Here is a 22,448-nt window from a genome sequence, read left to right as displayed (position 1 = left end):
TATCTCCTTAATTTTGATCTTTATTTTTTGTCCTTTCTCTGTCTTTTACATGGGGACTGAGTAAATTTCCCAGAGGAAGATATTAACAAATTACTCAACATTTCCAACAATATCATTATGGCTGGTGACCTAAATTGTTATCACTAGTGTTACCGTTGTAATAAATCCTGATGGTTGCGACCTCCTAAAATGAGCTCAGAGCCTACATTTAAGTTACTGCGCTCGCGAAACTTGGAGAAGAAGAAGTCTTTTCTGATCTGGCTTTTTTTCGAAATATTCCGTTTAACTATCACGTGACTGTGGAAAGTTGCTTAGCCTCAGATGACAACCCTGTACTTAACAGATCTTAACTGTGATTATTTTAATTAAATTCTCTGGCTCAGTTCTCAACATATTGGAATCATTTTCGATTTATTCATTTAATTTTTAAGTAGCCCCTTCCCTTAAAAGGGTTACAGCCGAAAATATCGTGGTAAAAACATCGCAGACGAAAACTTCGCAGACGAAACAACGCAAGGCGAAAACAGCGTGGTACAAAATATCGTGGGAGAAAAGAAAGCGGAAAATAAAGCGCAGTTTAAAAACATTGTCGTCGAAAATATCGTGATAAAAAATAAAGTACCTACACGTCATCGCACACATGCGTTTTTCAGGTTTTGAAAGATTTAAATGCATTTTCGCATAATGATTTGGTAGCGCAAGAAGGAAAGAGGGTGAAAATATTAATGACACTTTAAGAATAAAAGGAAACAAAAGAAAGATAAAATTTTCACTAAAACAATAACAGTTTAACAAACGTAAAAGAAAACAATTTTTTGATAATTAACTACGCAATTTGTAAAGAGGTAACCTGATGCAGTTATTTATCTTCCTTTTTTCTAAACATTTTTTAGACTGTATTTTTCATGGCAAATTGTCAGTAAGTATTTGTAAAAAATTAATAAAACTTGTGATTAACTATGTAAATTTAAAATTAAATGCTGTATGTTGCATTAATTTTCTTTCTATTTTCAGTTTTTAAATGCTTTAATTTCCTTCTTACTTTACGAGCAAAAAGTTATTAGTTCATTAAAAAATATGAAATATAGAAGTAAAAATATCCCTCTTTGCTTCTTGCGCTCCCAAATCATTATGCGAAAATGCACTTACTTTTAAAATCTGAAAAACCTGTGTGTGCGATGATTTGTAGGTACTTTATTTGTTACCACGATATTTTAGACGACGATGTTTTTAAACTACCAAGTTTTAAAACTTCTTTATTTTCGACCACGATGTTTTAGAACTGCGATATTTTCTCTTTACTTTCTTTTCTCCCACAATGTTCTGCAATATGACTTGCGTTGTTTTCTCCGCGACGTTTTCGTCCGCGATGTTTTCGGCTGACACCCTTGAAAGTAAATACAGCAGTGATATTGAACTGGCAGTCGATGATTTAACTGGCACCTAGCAGATACCTAGCAGTGTTAAAACTAGCCTTTTGCCTATATTTTGCTGAACTCTCTCTAAAATTGAACTGAAACGTTCACGATAAAAATAAAGTACTAACAATTTGGCAAAGATTTAGGAATCCTGACTTTAAAATTAAACTTCGCAATTTCCAAAATGAAGAGAAAGGCATCTGACCATATTCATTTCTTAACGATGAATGATAACAATCGTTGACGTTCATTAGACAGACTTTGCGAACAGTAAACTAACGTTTCGTCAAGTATGGACGTGGTGTTTCATACAAATTCGAAAAGTCTGAGCTTCTTGTTGACAACATTAAAATACAATTTTAATGTTTAATGAGCTAGTTCCATTCAGACCCTCAAAATTTCAGACTTATCAGCTTCCTATATTCGTTATCAAAGGTATACACATGTATGATACTTAAATGCCTGAACAATTATCTCTGGAGCCAACAAAGACTAATTTGGTACTCAAGCGAAAAAAAAAAAAAAACACTGTGTAGAGACATTAGCTATTTTTTGGAAGCAGGCAAGATGAAACATCGATTCCCGACCACGGACCTCTGGAATACCGGCCCAGTGTGCAGAACCACTACACCACGAAGGCACACTAGGAAGGCGGGAGAAATACCTTACATACTCCCCCTTTTAAAGGGCGACTGGGGTTTTTAGAGGACCCAATCGCCAAATTCTGGGTGCGGAAAATCATCATCCAACACCCTTTTAGTTCGGGCGCCACTGTAGAGACATTAGGTATTTTTTGGAAGCAGGCAAGATGAAAAATTAGCAACGCCTTCGCGGGAATTGAACCACGGACCTCTGGAATACCGGCCCAACGTGCAGAACCACTGCACCATGAAGGCACGCTAGGAAGGCGGGAGAAATACCTTATTACTGCACCAGATCAGTGTTGACAGATCATGCGATTTTTCGCAAATTTGCGACTTTTGACAAACTTGTGCTGCTAAAATTTTAGTATTTTTTAATTTGCGGAATTTTTGTGACCTCCATTACTTTCTTATGGTACTTTTTGCGACTTCAAAGATTTTTTTAATGTATTCTAAAATGCTTACATGTTAAAATAATGTATCAATTAAAAATAATTTATTTAAAAAAAGCTGTTAGGCTTTTTATTTAGGCTTAAATATTATTACTTAAATACTATTTATTTAGGCTTAAATAGAAGTTGGCATCTGGCAATCCTGTTTACATGCGGACTTTCGTATTGCTACTAAGAACATATAGTGAATTAGAGTTTCAGAAAGCAGTGCTTCCTTTTACTTTGCATCTGGTGAAGACCATCGGTAAAACAAAATGAGTAAGTAGTATGATCAAAATGAAGAAGTATAAGTGAAGTGGCCGCCATCAGTCGACGAATAAGGTGAGTCTCTGGTGGATGGTCCAAATTAGTGAGCTTAAGAGTCTAGTATGTGTAAAAGATGTTAAGGATGGAAAATGTCGAAAATTTTTGTTTTTCTCTGGGAAATGGAGAACATCTAAGAGAGTTGATGCAGTTGTTAGAATGAGTGAGGACTGAATAAAAGTAATGTCTGGCAAATTTTTTAATATAATTTTGAATTGTATCTGTGAACTGTGTTTTAATTGTGAGATCACAGGTGGATATACGAATTTGGAATAATAAATTTGGAATTTCGGGTCAGTTCGGTCACATGATTAATTTGTACCTCAATAAGAGATCTTTTTCTGTGCGAGTTAATACTATCATCTCGACTTCCTGTCCCGTTCTTGACGGTGTACCTCAAAGGTCACTCCAGTGGCCTAGACTTTGCAATATTTTTATCAACCTCGTATGAAGATCACCTTGGATTCCACCACTTTATGCAGATGATACGGCCAAGCTCGCAAAACGACCGTGCTCCATTCCTGGTCGATAGTATGGCATCTTTCCTGTGCCTAAAAGAAAACGCCCTTCCTGTTAGGCCTCAATTCAAGCAGAGACGCTGTCTATGGAAAATGCTGTCTTTGGAACTCCGGAATAATCAACAATTTAAATGCTTATTTTAATTGCTGCTATCGCACACTTGTTGTTCCTGAAAAACCAAACAACTAAGAAGACCATCGAGCTTTATCGATTTCCTCGCTTTCGAAATTACATCAGTTACCGCACATTAATTTTTGAGGGCAGATATTTCCTCGCGAAACCTATATCGCTGTATTCTGATTTCATGACCATGTGACCAAGGAGCCTTTTTTAATCCCTTTCCTCTTCGGTTTTGTCTTTTTAATGTTTGTTACGCTATAAAATAATCTTAAAAGTAAAAAATAAATAAATAAAATATAAAAATTATAAAGATATAAAAAAAACACAATATTTAAAAAAAAGCATGAAAATTCTTAAAAGTATTAAAAATTCTTTCTTTGACTTTTTTAAGTCATGTTGACTTCTTCTAGTTTTTACTGAACTTTTATGATGCATTTATTTCTTTTCCTGCAAGTTATTTTGACCGAATACCGAAATTTACAATCCTTGGTTCTTGGATGAGTATAATATTTTCTCTACATCATTATTGCCGTCATTAAATATTGCATTAACTCTTTGCCCGAAAAAAAATATTGGTTTGACAACCAAGAAATTGCTGATTTTGTAGTTAGTTGGTTTTATCTCATACTTTTGTTTTGTCAGCGTGTTCCAAGTACATAACTTATATTTCTTGTTGTTTGAACTTCCGCCTTTAATTAGTAAGAAGTTATATCAATTACCTTTTTAGTTTCGTCTTTAACTCAATTTAAAAGTTAAAGAACAAAACGCGTATTTTTTATTGTATTATTCTGAAAAAGCAGGAAAGCATTGCCCCAAAGTATATAAGCAGTTATCCAACACCCTGTTCCCCTACCACCAAAAACTCGAAAGGTATTTCGGCTCGCCGCATATTAAGAGTGTCCCCCTGCCGCACGGATACTATACATTTGCCGCACGGATACTATACATTTGCCGCACGGATACTATACATTTGCCGCACGGATACTATACATTTGCCGCACGGATACTATACATTTGCCGCACGGATACTATACATCCATGCCTTCTTCGGGATTCGAACCCGGGTCCTTCATCACGGCAGTCAGCGACGCTAACCACTATACCGGTTGGGCGGCTTGACCCACTTTTACGTTTTCCCAACGAATAACTCCTGTTTGTGCGAAAGAATAATATAACTTCATTCTCCCCTTTCTTTTATTAACTAAGCAATGGAAAATTTTAGGGCTGATTTTACTCCGACAGTATATTTTCTTGGTCAGCTTGACTGTCTGCAAAAGCAGACTAGAATCTTTATAAATCTAGATTCTGCTAGAATATCTGTAGGAAATAATTTTCAAATTATTTTCATCTGCTTCGCCCTCACAAAACCTTTCTTTTCGTAACTTTGACCTACTTATTTTCTTGTCTACATCTTCGTGATTCTTGAGCTTGTTTCTGAACTATGGCTATTTGAAGAAATATTTTTCCATAAAACTAAAGAGCTCATACATTTTTCTCTTGCAAAAGTTTGTCCAAACTAATTTCAAAACGTCTTTATGTTACTAAAGGTTGAAATAAATTTGGCATCCTGACTTCTTTATATTTTCTGTTATAAATAAAGTAATAAAGATAATGCGGTATTAGCTTACTTTTCAATTTAGTTTACGCCAGCTGTAGTATAAAACCTATCAGAGCTTAAGTTCTTGAAACTTACTAGCTTTTAAAACAAAAAAGAGAAATGAAGGCTGAACATATACTAGTACAACAAAATGATGTTTTTTCTTTTTTTCTTATCACTTATATCATCCGGCAGCTCTTTCTCGTATTTGTAATCTTACTTTATCAGGAAGCCGTCCACATGGCTATACAACTTAGATTAAACCTGTGCAAAATAGTTCCGTATTTTATGAACTAACCAAGGTTGACAACAACGACGGATTAAAAGGTCACCGGAGATGTTAGACTTAAAGGAGGATCGAATTTAATGCATTAAAATATCTGCCGAAATATTATATTATAACATAGCTTTTTATTGCATCATTTTCTCTATTTTTCTTATATATTATAATTTGGAATGAAATAAACTAACAAGGTAAACAGTTTTTCGTTCTAAAGTACTATCATCCTATCTAATAATGCCTGTGCCCAGAGGCGCGAAAATATCTCTGCATGGCTCTCATTAACATTGCGTAAATTATTTAGTAAACTTGTAGGGTTTATATTTATTTTAACTAACATTTATTTTAAGTTTAAACTATCTTTCCTGTCAAGCCTTATTTTCCCCTGGAATTGCCAATGCCAGAGTATGTAAATTTTAGTAGAACGCGCAAAGTATTCAAAATAGTCAGCGGAATTATTCTGAGTTAAATAGAAGGGAAACGAGTTCGAAGGTGTGCTTTCTTGCTTCATGAGTGTGGAGGTGGCTAGTTAGAAATTGAAGAACCACGCGTTTCGGCCTGTGTGCTTGCCTCGGCAGATTGTTAAATCTTTCAACGTAATATTCAGAAGTTTGCTGAATTGTCAGCGGTATCTTAGAACGCGGTGAGGTTAGTTACGTTTAGAGAGCCTCGTAGTTAGTCACTTGTTATTATTCATTTTAGTTTCTTATTTTTATTTTACCGCCGGGTCGGCGTAGTTTGTGAGCGTCAAGAGCACGCATCTGTAATTTCTAAAGTTGAATAAAAAGGGATTTAAACCCTTCTCAAGACTTTGTATACTTTCCAGTTCATAGCAGTCACCACTATTGTTGCGTGCAGGTTGGGAGCGCGCAACATTACATTGGCGCCCGAACACTTGTCGAACAGAAATGGCCGAAAATTGGACGGAAGCTGCTGGACAACAACAAGAAATGGCTGGCCAATTGGAAGGATTTGGATACCTGGTCCAGACGATGAGAGCGTCAATCAAGCCAAACGTCAATTTCGACGGAAAAAATTCGGTGGCGATATTTCTAGAAGGCCTTGCAAAATCACTTCCAGCTCTACCCTGTGCCTGAAAGACAAAAAGTTGCGATCGCCACATCTGCAATAAGAGGACAGGCCGCGCTATGGTGGAAGAATATAGGCAAATTTTTATTATGGGAATTCGGAGGCCAGACATATACATTTGAAAATTTCAAAAAATCGTTATTAAAGGCCTTCCCCATAGTGAAAGATCGAGCAAGTCTAGAAGCCGAACTATATAGTTTTTATCAACGGGATATAGAAGAGTTGACGGACTTTATTCTGCGAAAAATTAAGCTGACGGATATGCTGTATGGGAAGAAACCCGACGCGGACATTATTGAAATAATCTTACCAAGATTGCTACCTGCGGTTCAAGATTACTTTGAAATTAGAAACCCAAGCACATTGCAGGAGCTCTTCGAATTGGCGGTCAAGTTCCAAAATCGCAGAATAGCGGAAAAAGCTAGAGGGGCATCGTATTCTCAAAGTATTCGAAGGCAATCTTCAAATGAGCAGACCAGAAATGCAAACCGCTCTTATGGGGGAAAGAGCTATCAAGCTAACTCATCGAAGCTCGAAGGTCAAGGCCCAAAAAGGAAATTTGAAAACAACCGTCCGCGTACCCAGAAGGCAGAAGTTGAAAGGAAAGCTTTAAACGAGTGGCCTGTGAAAGCGATGGTCCAGACCCCGGAAGTTTTGAAAAAACCCTCAAGAAGACACTTAAATACGGTCATCGTAAAGAACTCACAGTTACCAATTATACAAGTTCTGGTTGGCGATGTACCAGTAGAAGCACTCATCGATACAGGAGCAGAAGGTAATTTTATGAGTGATATTTTTTTTAAGAAGAACTTTAATAGGTTACGATTATTTAAAAATAAAAACACAGAAATCATAGCAGCGCAAGGACAAACTTGTCAATGTATCGGAAAACTATCTTTAAAGATACAGGTTCTAAACGAAAGCCTTAAAGTATTAATTTTTGTAGTAAAAAATTTGCAAAGTCCACTTATTTTAGGTATGGAGTTTTTAAAAGCCGCGAAGGCCAAACTGAATTTTCAAGACAGTTCTATTGTGCTGGAGATGGACCGGAGGGTGGTGGAACCAGTGGAACAACCGCAAGTCGACCTTAGCCATTTGAATGATCATGAAAGCCAAGCCATCCAGCAAGTGGTGAGTACTTTTTCAAACTTGTTTTCAGAACGGCCTGGTAGTTGTCAAATAGTTACGCATGAGATACAGTTAACTGCCGACAAACCCTGTAGGACTAGACCTTATCGCTATGATAAACAGAAAGAGCAAATCATAGAAGAACATATTCAGGAAATGTTAAGGAACCAAATAATATCGCCCATAAATAGTGAGTACGCGAGTCCAGTCGTACTCTGTAGGAAAAAGAACGAGTTTCCTCTTTCGGATAAAAGGGCTTGGAGGTTTGCTATCGATTACAGAAAACTTAATAGTGTTACTGAATTCCCAGTTTACCCTTTGCCGGTTATAGAGGAAATTATTAGAAAGATTAAATCTACAAGATACATGACTACGTTGGACTTAACATCTGGCTACTATCAAATAGCTATGAGACCCGAAGACATACATAAAACCGCGTTTATAACAAAATCGATCACTTATGCATTTTTACGCATGCCCTTTGGGTTGTGTGGGGCCCCGTCAACATTCCAGAGAGCTATGGACATTGTTCTAAAGCCTGTCCTAGGAAAATCGACTTTAATCTATCTAGATGATATAATTATGACGAGTAGTACGTTGGAACAACATATTAAAGATCTAGAAGAAGTTTTTAAATTATTAAAAGAGGCCGGTCTTACAATTAACGCCTCAAAATGCAAGTTCGCAACTAAAGAACTTAAATATCTCGGTTATGAAATTTCGCAAAAGGGTATAGAAACTCAAGATTCAAAAATAAAAGCAATCAAGAATTTCCCACCTCCCAACACCGCCAAGAAACTTTCTTCTTTCCTTGGGCTATGTTCTTATTATCGGTCATTCATAAAAGATTTTGCTAATATTGTTGAACCCTTTTTAGTAATTAAAAGAAAGAAAAGTAAATTCACGTGGACAGCAGAAGCAAATACCGCATTTGAAAGGTTAAAAGAAGCGCTCATCAATGCCCCTGTTTTAAAATTCCCGAAGGGGGACGAAAACCTGGAAATTGCAGCAGATGCGTCGGACTATGCTGTGGGTGCGGTTCTCATGCAAAATGGCTATCCTTTGGCATTTTTTAGTAAAACGTTGAATCCTACACAAAGGAATTATACAGCTACAGAGAGAGAAACATTAGCCGTATTAATGGCTGTACACAAATTTCGAGTTTATTTCGGCAGAGCGCCAGTAACAGTCTTTTCGGATCATGCGGCTGTTGGTAGACTTTACTCGGGGAAATCCTAACGCCCAGGTTAATAAGATGGGCTTTAAAACTTCAAGAATATACTCTCATAGTTAAATATAAACCGGGTAAGGAAAACAATGTAGCTGACGCACTTTCTCGTATAAAACTGGACGATGAAGGCAATGAACTCAAATGCGCTGTGTTGACTTCAAAAATTTTAGATTCTAGAGAAACAATTATTGCTGAATTGAAAGCTGATCCGGAATTTGGAAGTATCTATGCATATTTGAAAGACCCCGAAAGCTTTGAGCACAAAGATATCGATGCGATAAGAAATAGAGCAGAAAACTATGAAATAATAGATAATTTATTATTTTATACGAAAACAACAAACGAAAATCTCTACTACAAACCAGTCACCCCAGCCTCGCTTAGATTAAGCATTTTGAAGGAATTACACGACGCGAAAACAGCGGGTCATTTAGGGGTCAGAAAGACTTTAAAAAGGGTACACGAGGCGGTATATTTGCCGCAATTATACAAAATAGTAACTGCGTATGTCAGGTCCTGCAATCAATGTCAGTTAATAAATGATATTAATTACAGCCCGGCCGGGTACTTAAATAGCATTCGCGCTACATTTCCGAATGAAATTTTAGGCATAGATCTTCTTGGTCCTTTCCCCCAGAGTGAGTTAACTAAAAATCGTTTTCTTTTAGTAATTGTAGATCATTTTTCAAAATGGACAGAAATTGTTCCACTTAAACGCGCGTCAGCCAAAACAGTCGCAGATGCATTTTTACATAGATACATTTTAGAATACGGTGCACCGATAAAAGTCATTAGCGATAACGGTAAACAATTCGTTAGCCAAATATTTGAAAATATTTGCACTGGACTTGGCATACGCCATATCAAAATGGTTCCGTATAGACCACAGGCAAACATAGCAGAAAGAGTTAATAAAAATATTGTAAAAATAATTCGAAGTTATGTTAGCACACATCACATGCGCTGGGATGGCTACATAAATGAGTTAGCTTATGCTTTAAGAACGGCAAATCACGATACTACGGGAAAAACTCCAGCAGAATTATTTTTAGGACGGAAGTTAATTACGCCATTAGATAAATTATTCTTTGTGCAACAAAGAGAGCAAGAATTTAAACAAAAAGATGTGCAAAAACTTATTGACCAGGCGGTTAAAAGCTCGGATACGGCAAGAAATAGACAAAAGTTATACTATGATAGAAAACGCCGTGAAGCAGATTTTAAAGTTGGGGATAAAGTGTTGAAGCGGAAATTTTCTTTATCAAGTGCCCCAGACAATTTTACTGCAAAGTTAGCTCCAAAATTTGAAGGTCCCTATGTAATTCAGGAAATCAAGGGAGTCGTATTGTACCTTAAGAATGAGAGAGGGAAAATCTGTAAAGCAAGTCCCGACCAGGTGAAAAAATAATATAATCAAAATGATTTTGAAATCCTTAAAAGTTTCTTGCAGGACTCAAGCGTAAAAGAAGTAGAAGGTCCAGAAGTAACGTCACCCGCTCCACCAACCAAGAAGCAGAGAACTGAAGAGAAACCTAGCCTTTCTACAAGCCATGCGACGGTACCGAAGAGAAGAAACGAAAACGTTCAGACTCCAGCATTTAAGAAATACAAGAAAGCAACGCCGCCGCTTAAACAAGCTTTGGTAAAGAGGAAAAGACTACCTACAACGTATCGCAGTAGAAATTATGCATCGAGGAGAACGCTTCCAGGGCCAGAGTGTCAGGTGCAAACAAGGCCGCCGTTCCCGAGAACGAAAAGACAGCAGGAGGAACGAAAAGACCACCAACAACAGAAGAAATTCAAGCATGATTCCAGACCGGAGGACGCCAAGACCAACCGTCCAGGGGCAAAACGGAAAAGACAGCAACCCGACGACTACCACTCCAAGAGGCCAGCATGCAGAGGGCGAAAAAGAAAAAGCAACGTGGATGACACTCGAAGGACACTAAGGAGACGACTGACGTCGATGAAATCTATAACGTGGGAGCAGTTCTGCCAGAAGAGGATGTCGGAGTTCCAATCATCGAAAACTCAAAGATAAGTTAAAATCTTCTATATTTTTTTTTTCTTTTGTTCCGAAATGTTATGCGTAAATACGAAGTTCTATGTTTTGACGGAAGTCAATGTGTCTCGGTTGAGACTTAGTTTTGTTTTACTTTATTTAGCTAAGGCAAAAGTATTATTTTCTTTAAGTATAAAATCTAAGAAGCAGTTTCTGTTGGTCGAAAGACTAATTCTGTTATGTTAAAGCCAAAATTTGGCCGAAGATAAAAATAACTTCGTATTCTTGTATTAATAAGAACTTTAGTTTCAGTGCCGCCAGCTTGGCGAAGAATGAGTAAAGTAAAAATTTATTTTTCTCTTATTCATTTTATGGTAAATTGTAAAAATCATATGTATTAGAATTTTGTAAATATACGTAAATACTTGAAAGTTATGTAAAAGTAGAATTTAGTCTAGAAGCATAAAATTTTAGATGCTAAAAGTAAATGCTCAAAAGCAATGAATTCAAATTTAAGTATTAAACTGTAGATAAAATCATGCTTTAGAGCGAAATCTTGCATGTCTAAAGATGAATGAGGGGGAAGTTAGAATTAATGTGTTTTGTAGGGTTCTCCACCTACACTTGAATTTTAAGAATGTTAAAGTAGCTCATCGAGTTGTAGAATGTCGAGTAAGGTGTGTCTATTTGGTCGTTGTATTCTAACAAATCATTGTGGTTAGGGGAAGTGTTGCAATACTAAAACACGAATATTCCCGTTTGACACCACACATAGTGGAGAGCCAGGGTAAAGTTAAATTCATGTTTGAATACTTGAATGAATGTGAATTAAGCAGTAACTAAGGAAAATAAATCATTCAAAAACAAATACTTATTCAGTGTCAAGAAAGTGTAAATTATAATGTATTTAGAAAGATACTGATACTTATTCCTTCCAGATGCTGGAAGGAAGAGAACAGATTGATTGCTGAAGTCCAGGAAAGATTGCTGTAAGAAGAGAGGTTTAAATAAGTATCTACAGAAATTTATTCTACCTTTTGGGAAAAAACAGTTTTTTTTATGTAAACGAGGCTCTTAAAATTTAGTTCAGAATTGTGGAAACTTTTCAACAGGTCGTTTCTAGGACCTGCTTCCAAGTTTACCAAATTCTGGCAGCGGCAAATGTAGGGTTTATATTTATTTTAACTAACATTTATTTTAAGTTTAAACTATCTTTCGTGTCAAGCCTTATTTTCCCCTGGAATTGCCAATGCCAGAGTATGTAAATTTTAGTAGAACGCGCAAAGTATTCAAAATAGTCAGCGGAACTATTCTGAGTTAAATAGAAGGGAAACGAGTTCGAAAGGGTGCTTTCTTGCTTCACGAGCGTGGAGGTGGCTAGTTAGAAATTGAAGAACCACGCGTTTCGGCCTGTGTGCTTGCCTCGGCAGATTGTTAAATCTTTCAACGTAATATTCAGAAGTTTGCTGAATTGTCAGCGGTATCTTAGAACGCGGTGAGGTTAGTTACGTTTAGAGAGCCTCGTAGTTAGTCACTTGTTATTATTCATTTTAGTTTCTTATTTTTATTTTACCGCCGGTTCGGCGTAGTTTTTGAGCGTCAAGAGCACGCATCTGTAATTTCTAAAGTTGAATAAAAAGGGATTTAAACCCTTCTCAAGACTTTGTATACTTTCCAGTTTATAGCAGTCACCACTATTGTTGCGTGCAGGTTGGGAGCGCGCAACATTAAAAACTTCATTAGAACATTCTAACGTTAATTTATTTCTCATATAATTCTCAAGACCTTTGATTCCTGATGAGTGAATGAGCTGGCTACACATTGCTTCGTCGTCTTTCCCCTGTACAACATAAATGCGAGCGAATTTTCCCCAATAACATGTAAGCTTTTCGTGCTTTGCCATAATTCAAAATCTAAAAACAATCATTTGTTTTTATGACGGTACGGGAATATGCAACAAACAAAATTCTAAAAAGTCTGGTTTAATTGAAATGCTCTTTTACACTTAATGCTCTTAGCATAAAAGTACTTTCTCAGTATTTGAAAATTTGATTGTCTGTATCGCATCTCTGTATATGCTTAGTGTTTATTTTGTGTAACTTTAAAATTATGCTAATTAAAGAAATTAATGACTTTATTTATCGTTTATAGTAGGATAAACAAAACTGCGTATTTTTGAAACGATGGAACACATTTGTTGAAACCTAAAATAAAGCAGCGTAAAATGCCCATAACAGTTATTGTAGTTGAGGTAGGAAAAACTGGATATGAAAGGGAAGGAGAGCTATCTAACATCTAAATGACATAAGGAGAATAAAATCAAATCTGATTAAAAGTAAATAGGAGTATTTAGTTCTTTTCATATTTAGATGTTTTTAAAATTATCTGGTTTTTCTCAAGCAAAGAAATGCTTGAACTGCATAAATTCTATTGGTTAATAAGGTTAATATGGTTTCATGATTAATAAAATGTGGTTAAAGGTTTTTAGGAAAAAAACATTGACATAATACAAACACACAATGAATTATACTTGTCATCAGTCTTCTGAAAATCCAAGAAAAAAGCATTTCATGTAAAGCTTTAAAAAGTTAAAAATCACACAAAAACCATGAACATATTTAATGATGTGTATGATGTTATTATCTATGTACATTTGCAGCTTTGAACATTGAGTACTTCTGTATATATGGTAGTACAGTTTAGTAAGTATAAGATTATAATAGCAATAAGCCTTTCAATAACAAATTAATTATTGCAATTTTTGAATATCATTCTTAGATACCTGTAACTTTACTCTAATTCATTATAACCAGCACAGAAATCTGAACAATTGGAGAAAAGCTACATTTACATAATGACTCCAGTGCCGCTGAGCAGAATGAAGATATCAGAATAAAAGTGTTGTTACTATTATGCAAATACAGCCTATTTGCAGGCACAAGGAGAAAAACCTTTGAATAATAGTGCTGAAATTCCATTTCTTTCGACATATAATTCAACAGAAAAGGAACTACAATTAATATTTGCTTAAAGGTGATGGTGCTGTAATGAGGGTTCATAGATTTAAAAAAATCAAAGCTATCTTCGAAACGTGCCAGAATCTTTATGCCAGGTACCGTTACGAGATTCTTGGCTTGGTTTAACCCAGGGATGGGCAAACGTTTCCGGTCGCGGGCCGAAAATCGAAAACAAAAAGTTTGGCGGGCCAAGATAATTTTTCTACAGTTTTAAAACCAATACACAAGTATTACAATTTAAATATGTTAATGAGATGAATGAAATTGCGATTTCATTTTTAAAAGTTCTTTATATTGAGTTTCGAAGTGAGATGTACTGATTCTAAGGAACGAGGCTAAATGCTCATCTGTCAGTCTACTTCTGAAATAATTCTTTCTAAGGTTCATAGTTGAAGACACTTGTTCACATATATAAGATGAAGCAAATATAGCACTGATTTTCGGGGTGTGAGATATTAAATTTGGGAAACTTACTTTAGATAATGATTTATAAAACTCTGGCATATTTAGAAAAAATTGCTTGAGATGATTGTTAGACTGCAACTCAATTAATTCAAGCTGCAAATCTGATCTCACTGCTTCACAATTTACGTTGAAAGGCACAGTAAAATTAAATAATTCTGTTTGAATGGCACTGAAATCCTGAAATCTTCGTTCGAACTCAGCATGCAGTGTTTTCAAGCCATCTTCATAATTCTTAAGCTTCTCTTCATTTACTGAGGGTATTGAGTATAACCTCGGGAAATGAGACAAGTCGTTCTTAGTTAGGTGCCCAGCAAAAAGATTAAGTTTTAAGCTAAGATAATTAAGATTAAGATTTCTTTCTAAGACTGATTCACCTATATTGGGTTCCCATATGTCTGCTTTCCGAGAAAGAGATAACGCTTGTTGGTGCCAATCTACAGCTATAACTAACAAATAACTTCCATTTTTAACACTTTACCAATTGAAAGCTGTCTGTGCTTGCTATTTCCGTCAATTTATGTTTTAGAACAAAAATAGAAAAAGGAAAAAAAATCATCAGCCCTTTGAAAAAAAGGAAGAAAAAATAATATTTAAACAAAGTAGAAAAGGAGATGGTATATAATATATAAATATATATTTCTTTTAATTTGCCTCGGACCGGCAAATTAAAATTCTATCCACGGGGCGGATAGAATCTTCCGGCGGTCGGAGTTGGCCCACGGGCCGTAATTTGCCCATCCCTGGTTTAACCTCATGCAGTTACCCGCATGGCTGATTGCTAGTTCCGTGTAAGACTTACCTGTATGAATATTATCTTTGTCTGCTCGGTAGGTGCAACATTGGTCGCCCTTTTGGTGCACGTTGGACAACGCTATCGATGATGAGACGGCTAAATGGCCAATGGGTTTTGCTATGTTTCCGATGACAGGTAATGATTTGCAAATCTTTTAATTTAACGGCAAATGTTGTTAGATTAAAAAAAAGTTGCCAGTATCATAATACAGCTGTCCCAGTTGATCATGGTAGTTAAGTCCTGAACTGAATTCTTAACTAAAAAGGTTGGATATTTTTCTTGTTACAACCAGCTTTGCTTAGAACATGCTTCACAAAAGGCATCGCTTTAAAAAAAATGTTCTCGAGTTATGTTTAATTAATCATTTTCACCATCAGTTAGCTACTTAAAACTGTAATATAGCTTTTTGCATTAACAGTTTTTGTTAATAACAGCTCACTAGGTCATTGCTTCTGGTTGATAATTATGCTTTTATTTTGCCACAATAGCATTCCTTTGATAAAAGTATAAAATATTGCAATTTTTAGTGCTAAGTCTGCGAAACTATAGACTTAAATACTGAATGTAAGTTTTTCAAAGTTATATAGTGAAAAATATTAATTTTTATAGTATTTCGAGTTCTTGACGAAAGAAGATGTCACCGTCAAAAAAGAGCTGCTGTGTTTAGGCAGAGGAGAGTATCATTTGAAGATACCTTAAATAAAGGAACAATGAGACGTGACCACAAAAGAAACATTTGTTAAAGTCAACAACGAAAATTCGATGTATGGTAGTTCCTCAGATTGCAAAGGAAATGAGCTTAGGTGTTAAGTATTGGAAATGGGCATAGAATAAGTCTTGTACGAAGAGTTGGGTACATTAAAATTTGTGTCAAATAGATGAATGCTGACTTCAGAAAGGAAGGCAAGCAGTACTGCTTGTTCTGGAGAACTGTTTTCTATGCTAAGCATTTACGAAGTAATTTTTACTCACGGCTAATGCGGCAGATGATACAGGCATTCTCCATTGTGATTCGGAAACGAAATAAGAGTTTGGTATGGTGAGTAAGTGAGTGTGCCGTTGAGATGGCTGGCACATAAGGAGAAGTGAACCAAACGGAATTGTGAATTATCCCAGTGATGAAATCTACCATCTGTCGAGCCATGGCTAAGGGCTAAGTTGACAGACCAGGTGGCATCTATTGTTCTTTTTTAAAAAATCAATACATGGGAAAACAAGGCAGTTTAAAACACATTTACTGTTACTTGTTTATATCTTGTTTTCTTGTTTATATATTCTTTATTTGTTTCTGCTATTTTTATCACATATTTTAATTCATTACACAGTGTAATTCGGTTGTGTGACATGTTATAAATGTCAATCATAGCATCAGTTTGTGCTATAACAGCAGTATGTGCTAGTAATTTTCACTTTGCGTCAAAATAGTTACATTTAAAAAAATATAACAGTTAGTGGTTTAGAAATGTTCTCGATAATGCAATGTTTTAATCCATAAAAAGCTAATAAGAACAAGCTCCTGTTTCTTGTGATTTATCGCAATTCTTAATTAGTTAAACGATGCTACAGTAATTCTTCTAATACTAGAAATATATGATTATTTACAATATGGACCTCACCAATTCTAAATGTCATGAATGCACTAATATGAGGTATGTCGTTGGTTATTACTATTACAGTACGTCTTATGCAAACAATGTATGTTGAATACTTAATTGATAAAACCCTCTTACAAAGGTTGCCCAGTGGAACATTTTTCAGAAGTAAATATTTTAGCAACTGGTTACTACGTTCTGAGATTCATTGTTGTGCAATGCTTGGGCATTTTATGTGCCAGTGTTCAACGAACTACTTTAAACTGTCTTGCTACCAGACACTGCTAATCCATTTGCTAATTGCAAATTTCAATAACACGAACGTATTACACACACAAAGAAGGCAAGACACAAAATACAAGCAATAATACAAGCTTGTATTAGCAATAATAATAATTATCCAGCAATGCACAAATGATCCCAAAACGTGAGTACTATTGCGTGAAAATTCTATATTACAAAAATTATATTGCAAGATAAATTATCTACGGATGCCTAATACCATTAGGCATTGCTGCCTAATGATATTAGGCATCTGCACATTTCAAAATTTACAGTTTGGTATATACAAATATTCAAAAATAAAATAGTAACATATAAATGAATGAAACATATATAAGCAGATAAATACAAAATATTTATGCGATGTAAAACTTAAACCAATTCGTTAAGAATTAATACATAAAAAACGACTAACACATAATATCTGCTTCATATTATGCTGCTTACTATTCTAATGGAATGTCTTCGTGTTTAGAAACGTACTAAATATTGCTAAATAATAATAATTGTTACAAAAGATCGCGTTCACAGGGAATTAATTCTACTTTACTTAACAGTAAGGAATGAAACGTAAACATAGAAAGTGTAATTTGCTAATATTTACTCCTAATTTAAAACTTTTACTAAAACTGAGTAATGTAATAAGAAAAAAGTAGTATAGATGCATGATAGCTCGCTATAGCCTCATAAGTTCACAGCAATTTGATGAGAAAAATTTGACCGCCATTTTTGGGGATGAAAAGGGGTCATTGGCCATTGATTATATGTCATGTAACTCTACGGCAACATGTATTTTTTATGTTAACGTGCTGGCTCCAATTCGACAGACTGTAAATAGAAACTCAGAAGAAAAATATTGCTTTTGCGTAACAATGCACCGGCGCACAGTGTTCAGGTTTTCCAGAGTGTATTCAGCAATCTTCCTTAACCATCTTGATGTTTTTACTTCGAAAAACTGATGCAGCACTTGCGTGGTACATGCTAGTGAGAAGAAAATAATGTGAAAGTGTGTGACAAATTTCCTTCCTCACGCCAGTGAATTGATCGAAGTTCTAAGTACATTGAAGTCATTAGAAGCCGCACTTGAGACTTAAGTCCTTTTAGACACTTCCATCGTATAAGATTGTTTGTACAAAATTGTACAAAATGGATAAAATAAATATGTTAGTATTGTTTCGATGATAATGAATAATTACGAACTTATTAGTTGCTTATTTGAAGATTTAATTTTTTAAGAAAAATGCAATATTATATTTCAGTAGTAGTTAGTATATTTATTTCATGGGTTTCTATTCTTTGTAAAATTAATTTTTTCGGGTATGAAAATTATAAAATTTTCATCAAAATTTCATTGATAAAAATTATTTATTTCTTTATGAGAATAAATGTTTATGTCCGCGAACTGGCCGGTATTTGTGTTACTGTCTAGACTACACCTATATACAGTGAATTTAACAAATTAGTTACTGTAAAATATTTTAAATATGCTAGCTCTAACTTCGTATGTGGAACTGGCCGGTTATTAACTGCAACAGAAGAAACTGACTGAAAAAAAATAAACAGTTTCTATTTTAAAACATTATTTATTATGAACAGTATTTATTATTTGCAAGACGAACAGTTTCAAGAATAAGAATGCACAAACATAATCCTAAATTTTTAATATATTTTCCAAATCCACAATTTTTCAGCTTTATTGCTTCGATTTAACATGATAGAAGTATTCGCCGTTTAATCTTTGGCTTGATTAAATATCTAACTAATATGAAGCTAGAATTCTTTTTGAAGTCATTAGTAAGTATAAAATAACTTAAGGATAGAATTCCAACATGTTATCACTCACCCGCAGTAAGCAGCACATAACTAATTACGGGAAACACCATGGGATTTCTAACATGTTTAAAGTATAGTGCTAAATTTCCCTTAGAATCCACCACTCTGAATGAACTAATTTTTTGGAAGCACAGTTACAGCAAACAATGCGCCTATATAAAAGAAATGCACGTAATACTTTTGATGTTTACAAATGCAGAGGTAAGTTTTGAGAGGAACTTTTTTTTGTACGTTGTCAAATGTTTGAAGCCAGTAGTATTTTTGACGCTATTAGTTTTAAATCAAGAAAATGAGCTTAAAATGTTAACACAGAAGTATTTCTTACATTTCGCAAAATATTCATGCTTAAAATGTAATGAATAACATTTCTCAATGATGAACAGTTGGTTACATTATATTTCAATGACAACAGACTGAATTAAGTTTGTCATATAAGAAGATTATAGTTCTGTCTGATGTAATTTTACAATGATTTCAATTATTAGAAAATTCTTTAAAAAAAGCGTTTTTTAACGTTATAAGGAAAAGAAATAAAATTAGTCTGACTAAAAAATCAAGTGCTTACCATATTTGCAGCATTTATTGAACCTAAGCTATTGACATACATATTGACTGAAACTACTGTCGGTTTATCTGAAAAAGTAATAACATTATTATTAATAATAATAATTTTCTTAAACAAATCTATATCGAAAAGATGTTTGCTTAAATATTATTACCCTTTAAAAAGATTTGCAAAATCATTAAACAGAAAATGTTATAGAATTAAAAAAATTAAGAATTTATCAAAACAGGATTTGAAATTCTTTAAAACACTTATGAATGCTCTTTAAAATTTTTAATATACGTTACTGAACGATATGATGCGTTATTGCTAAACACATTTCCTGGAAATAACATTTGATATCTCACTTAAGGCGTATTATGTTGCATCATATTTCACTGCCGTACGCCATTTTATGAATGATGTCATATGCAAAAAAAATGAAAATTGGTATGTGACTTTTGTTGAAAATATCCCCATTAAAATTAAGCAAATAACATAACCTATTAATAATTTATTCCAGCATGTGTACGAAATTATGAATTCTCACTTGTCAGGCAGATGGAGTGTTTCGTGAAATTATATTAGAAGATATCATAATAAGCTCAAATACATTCTGTCGTTATTAAATAGCACCATATTATTTAGAAATATATCTAGTTTTTCGAAATAAAAATTTTTTAACAGAGCACAAATGGGAAAAAATTTGTAATTAACTGTGTAAAAGCATACGTAACTTTTATGAACTTACGTGTTCCATAGGAAGGCCAAGCCCTTCTGTCATATTTGCGAAGCATTTTGTCTAAAAAAATGAGAGGCCCGTTTTCGAAATGAAATATATCTGGAGGTGATGTTGTGGAATGATTCTCACTTTCAGGACTGGATACTGACGAATTCTGGAATGCATCAGATGTCGATTCATTTGCTCTGAAAGATAATTGATTGAATATTCGTGCACAGTGACACATATAGGATACATTTATGTTACTTGTAAGATTATAGTTTCGTAAAAACAAAATTAGTAAAAAATGAATGTATGAATCATTTTTAAGAGAAATTAAAATTTTTACTTCTGGTATTTTGTTTCTCTGATGTTGTGAGAAAATGAAGGCGGAATGCTAAAAGTTAACAGGCGGAAGATTAAAAAACTTTAATTGCCTTTTTGAATTGCAAAAATGCAACATCTGCATAACAGTGCCAGCACTATAATGCTCGTGAAGTGAATTTCTGTAAAAATTTTGGAATTTTATTTTATCCCGGTGGTTACTAAATTAGCCAGAAAAAGTAAACTTAAATCCCATTTGCGTAGAGGTCTAAATTATAAGGAATTATAACATATCATATACCCCGTGCATGCTTTCGGTTTTATAATAAATTAACATATTCAACTAGCAACTAGAATATCCATGGTTTGAGACCTGGTGAAGGCACAGCTGAAGTCTTAATTTCCTGTCTCGATAAACTCAATGAGTCTCTACAATGGCGCCCGAACTAAATGGATGCTAACTCATCACAACATGGATTGGGTCAAGTCTTCTTCCCGGTCTTTCTTTAAAAGGGAAACAATGTAAGATTAACTCTTTCGCCCATGCGTGCTCTCACGGTTAGCACGCCAAGCTAGTAAGTGGAAGATCTGTATTCCGAATCCCGGCGATAACGCAATTCTTAATGTTTCCTACTTCGAAACCTAACCGCTGTGTACAAGATTCTGACGAACTGTGACGAAAATTGCCTCATCTAATTGAAATGCTGATTTTTCATAAACATTTTGGCAACTTTTTGCAATGGCATCGCTATGAAGCTATGTGTACATCGAATTACAAATGTGAAGCACTTTTAAGCAGTGTTCGGTCGGAGACTTTTGGAAGAAATAATCCATTTTATAATGTACCCTTGCACTTAAAAGAGTTCGTCAGTGAATTGAAGAAAATATTTTAGTTTAGTTCTTCTGTTCTAAAATTCCTTAAATAAATACTTTGTAGAGATATTAGGTATTTTTTTTTGAAACAGGAAGAAGTGAAAAATTAACAATGCCTTCGCCGGAAATCGAACCACGGACTTCTGGAATACGCGCCCAGCATGCAGACCACTACACCAGAAAGGCACGCTAAGAAGGCGGGAGAAATATCTTAAAACTTTAACTGAAAAACCCACGTAGTTTTCATTTATTAATTTTCTTGCACTAGTATTTAAATTTCATGCATCGATAAGAAAAACAAGGATAATTTAAAATATTTAATGAGTAAAACAATTTGTACTTGCTTTTCGCCTTTGAAAAAACTGAATATCTGAACACATATATTTTATTTTTTCATAGATAAACACTATTAATGATAAAGAATTAGCACAGTTATTTGTGACTAACCTCGCTTTCTATTACCGATGAAAATCATCATTGAGGAAATGATGATTTCAATGACTTGAATAATTAAAATCATCAAACTTTATCATTATTTTTAAATATTCTATAATATAATTATCATTACATTCTTTACAGAGAAGCTGACGTTTATTTCTTCCTTCTATACTCTAGAGATATCATTCGCTTACAATTCATACAGCTGCTATTACTAATCACATAAAAATACGATTTCCTTCATTGAATAAGAAAATACTGTGGAGAGTTATAAATATCTCTATTGATTCTTTGAATTAAAATTATATATATTATAATTATATTATATATATATATTATAATTATATATAAGATAGATATATATATATATACATAAAATTATATAATTATATATATCATTTGATTTATAATTAATTTTAGTTTTGCTTACCACTAAATGTTTAGATTTTACTATACAGAAGATATACCACAGAATGGAAAAATATTTGAATTTTTTTAAGTTTATTATTATTACTATTTTTTCCAGAATATAGAAATTTACGGAAACTGGAAAGTTAATTTTTTTCTTCTCATGAGATCTCAGCATGAATCAAAATTTTAATTATGTAGTGTAAATAAAATAAATGACCTAATTTAATAAAATGTTCCAATGGAAGACATTTTTTAACAATGATAAGTTAAATAAATATGTGTTGCTTCTTTTGATATTAAAAACGCCTTTAGCTGGGTTTTTCCAAATTTTTCGACCATTATGTTATGTTATATTATGCTAATGTGCTATATTAC

At 34.2% G+C, this 22,448-nt stretch overlaps 1 protein-coding gene across 3 annotated transcripts in view; it reads right to left on the bottom strand.

The window, feature by feature from the left end:
* LOC118184573 (glycine receptor subunit alpha-2-like) overlaps nucleotides 1-22,448 on the bottom strand; it is a 145,398-nt gene that overhangs the window by 36,999 nt on the left and 85,951 nt on the right. For all 3 annotated transcript variants that reach the window (XM_035354273.2, XM_035354274.2, XM_035354275.2), the window contains exons 2-3: nucleotides 20,058-20,233; nucleotides 19,328-19,395 (exon numbers count right to left, since the gene is read on the bottom strand). In XM_035354273.2, the coding sequence (XP_035210164.1) occupies nucleotides 19,328-19,395; nucleotides 20,058-20,233 (244 nt within the window). The remainder of the gene's footprint in view (nucleotides 1-19,327; nucleotides 19,396-20,057; nucleotides 20,234-22,448) is intronic.

This window comes from Stegodyphus dumicola, chromosome X1, assembly GCF_044657685.1.
Source record: "Stegodyphus dumicola isolate Sdum_Otavi_A_Nest chromosome X1, ASM4465768v1".
Taxonomy (NCBI): Eukaryota; Metazoa; Arthropoda; class Arachnida; order Araneae; family Eresidae; genus Stegodyphus; species Stegodyphus dumicola.
Note: the sequence above shows the minus strand (reverse complement) of the source record. Positions and strands in the feature narration are given on the sequence as shown.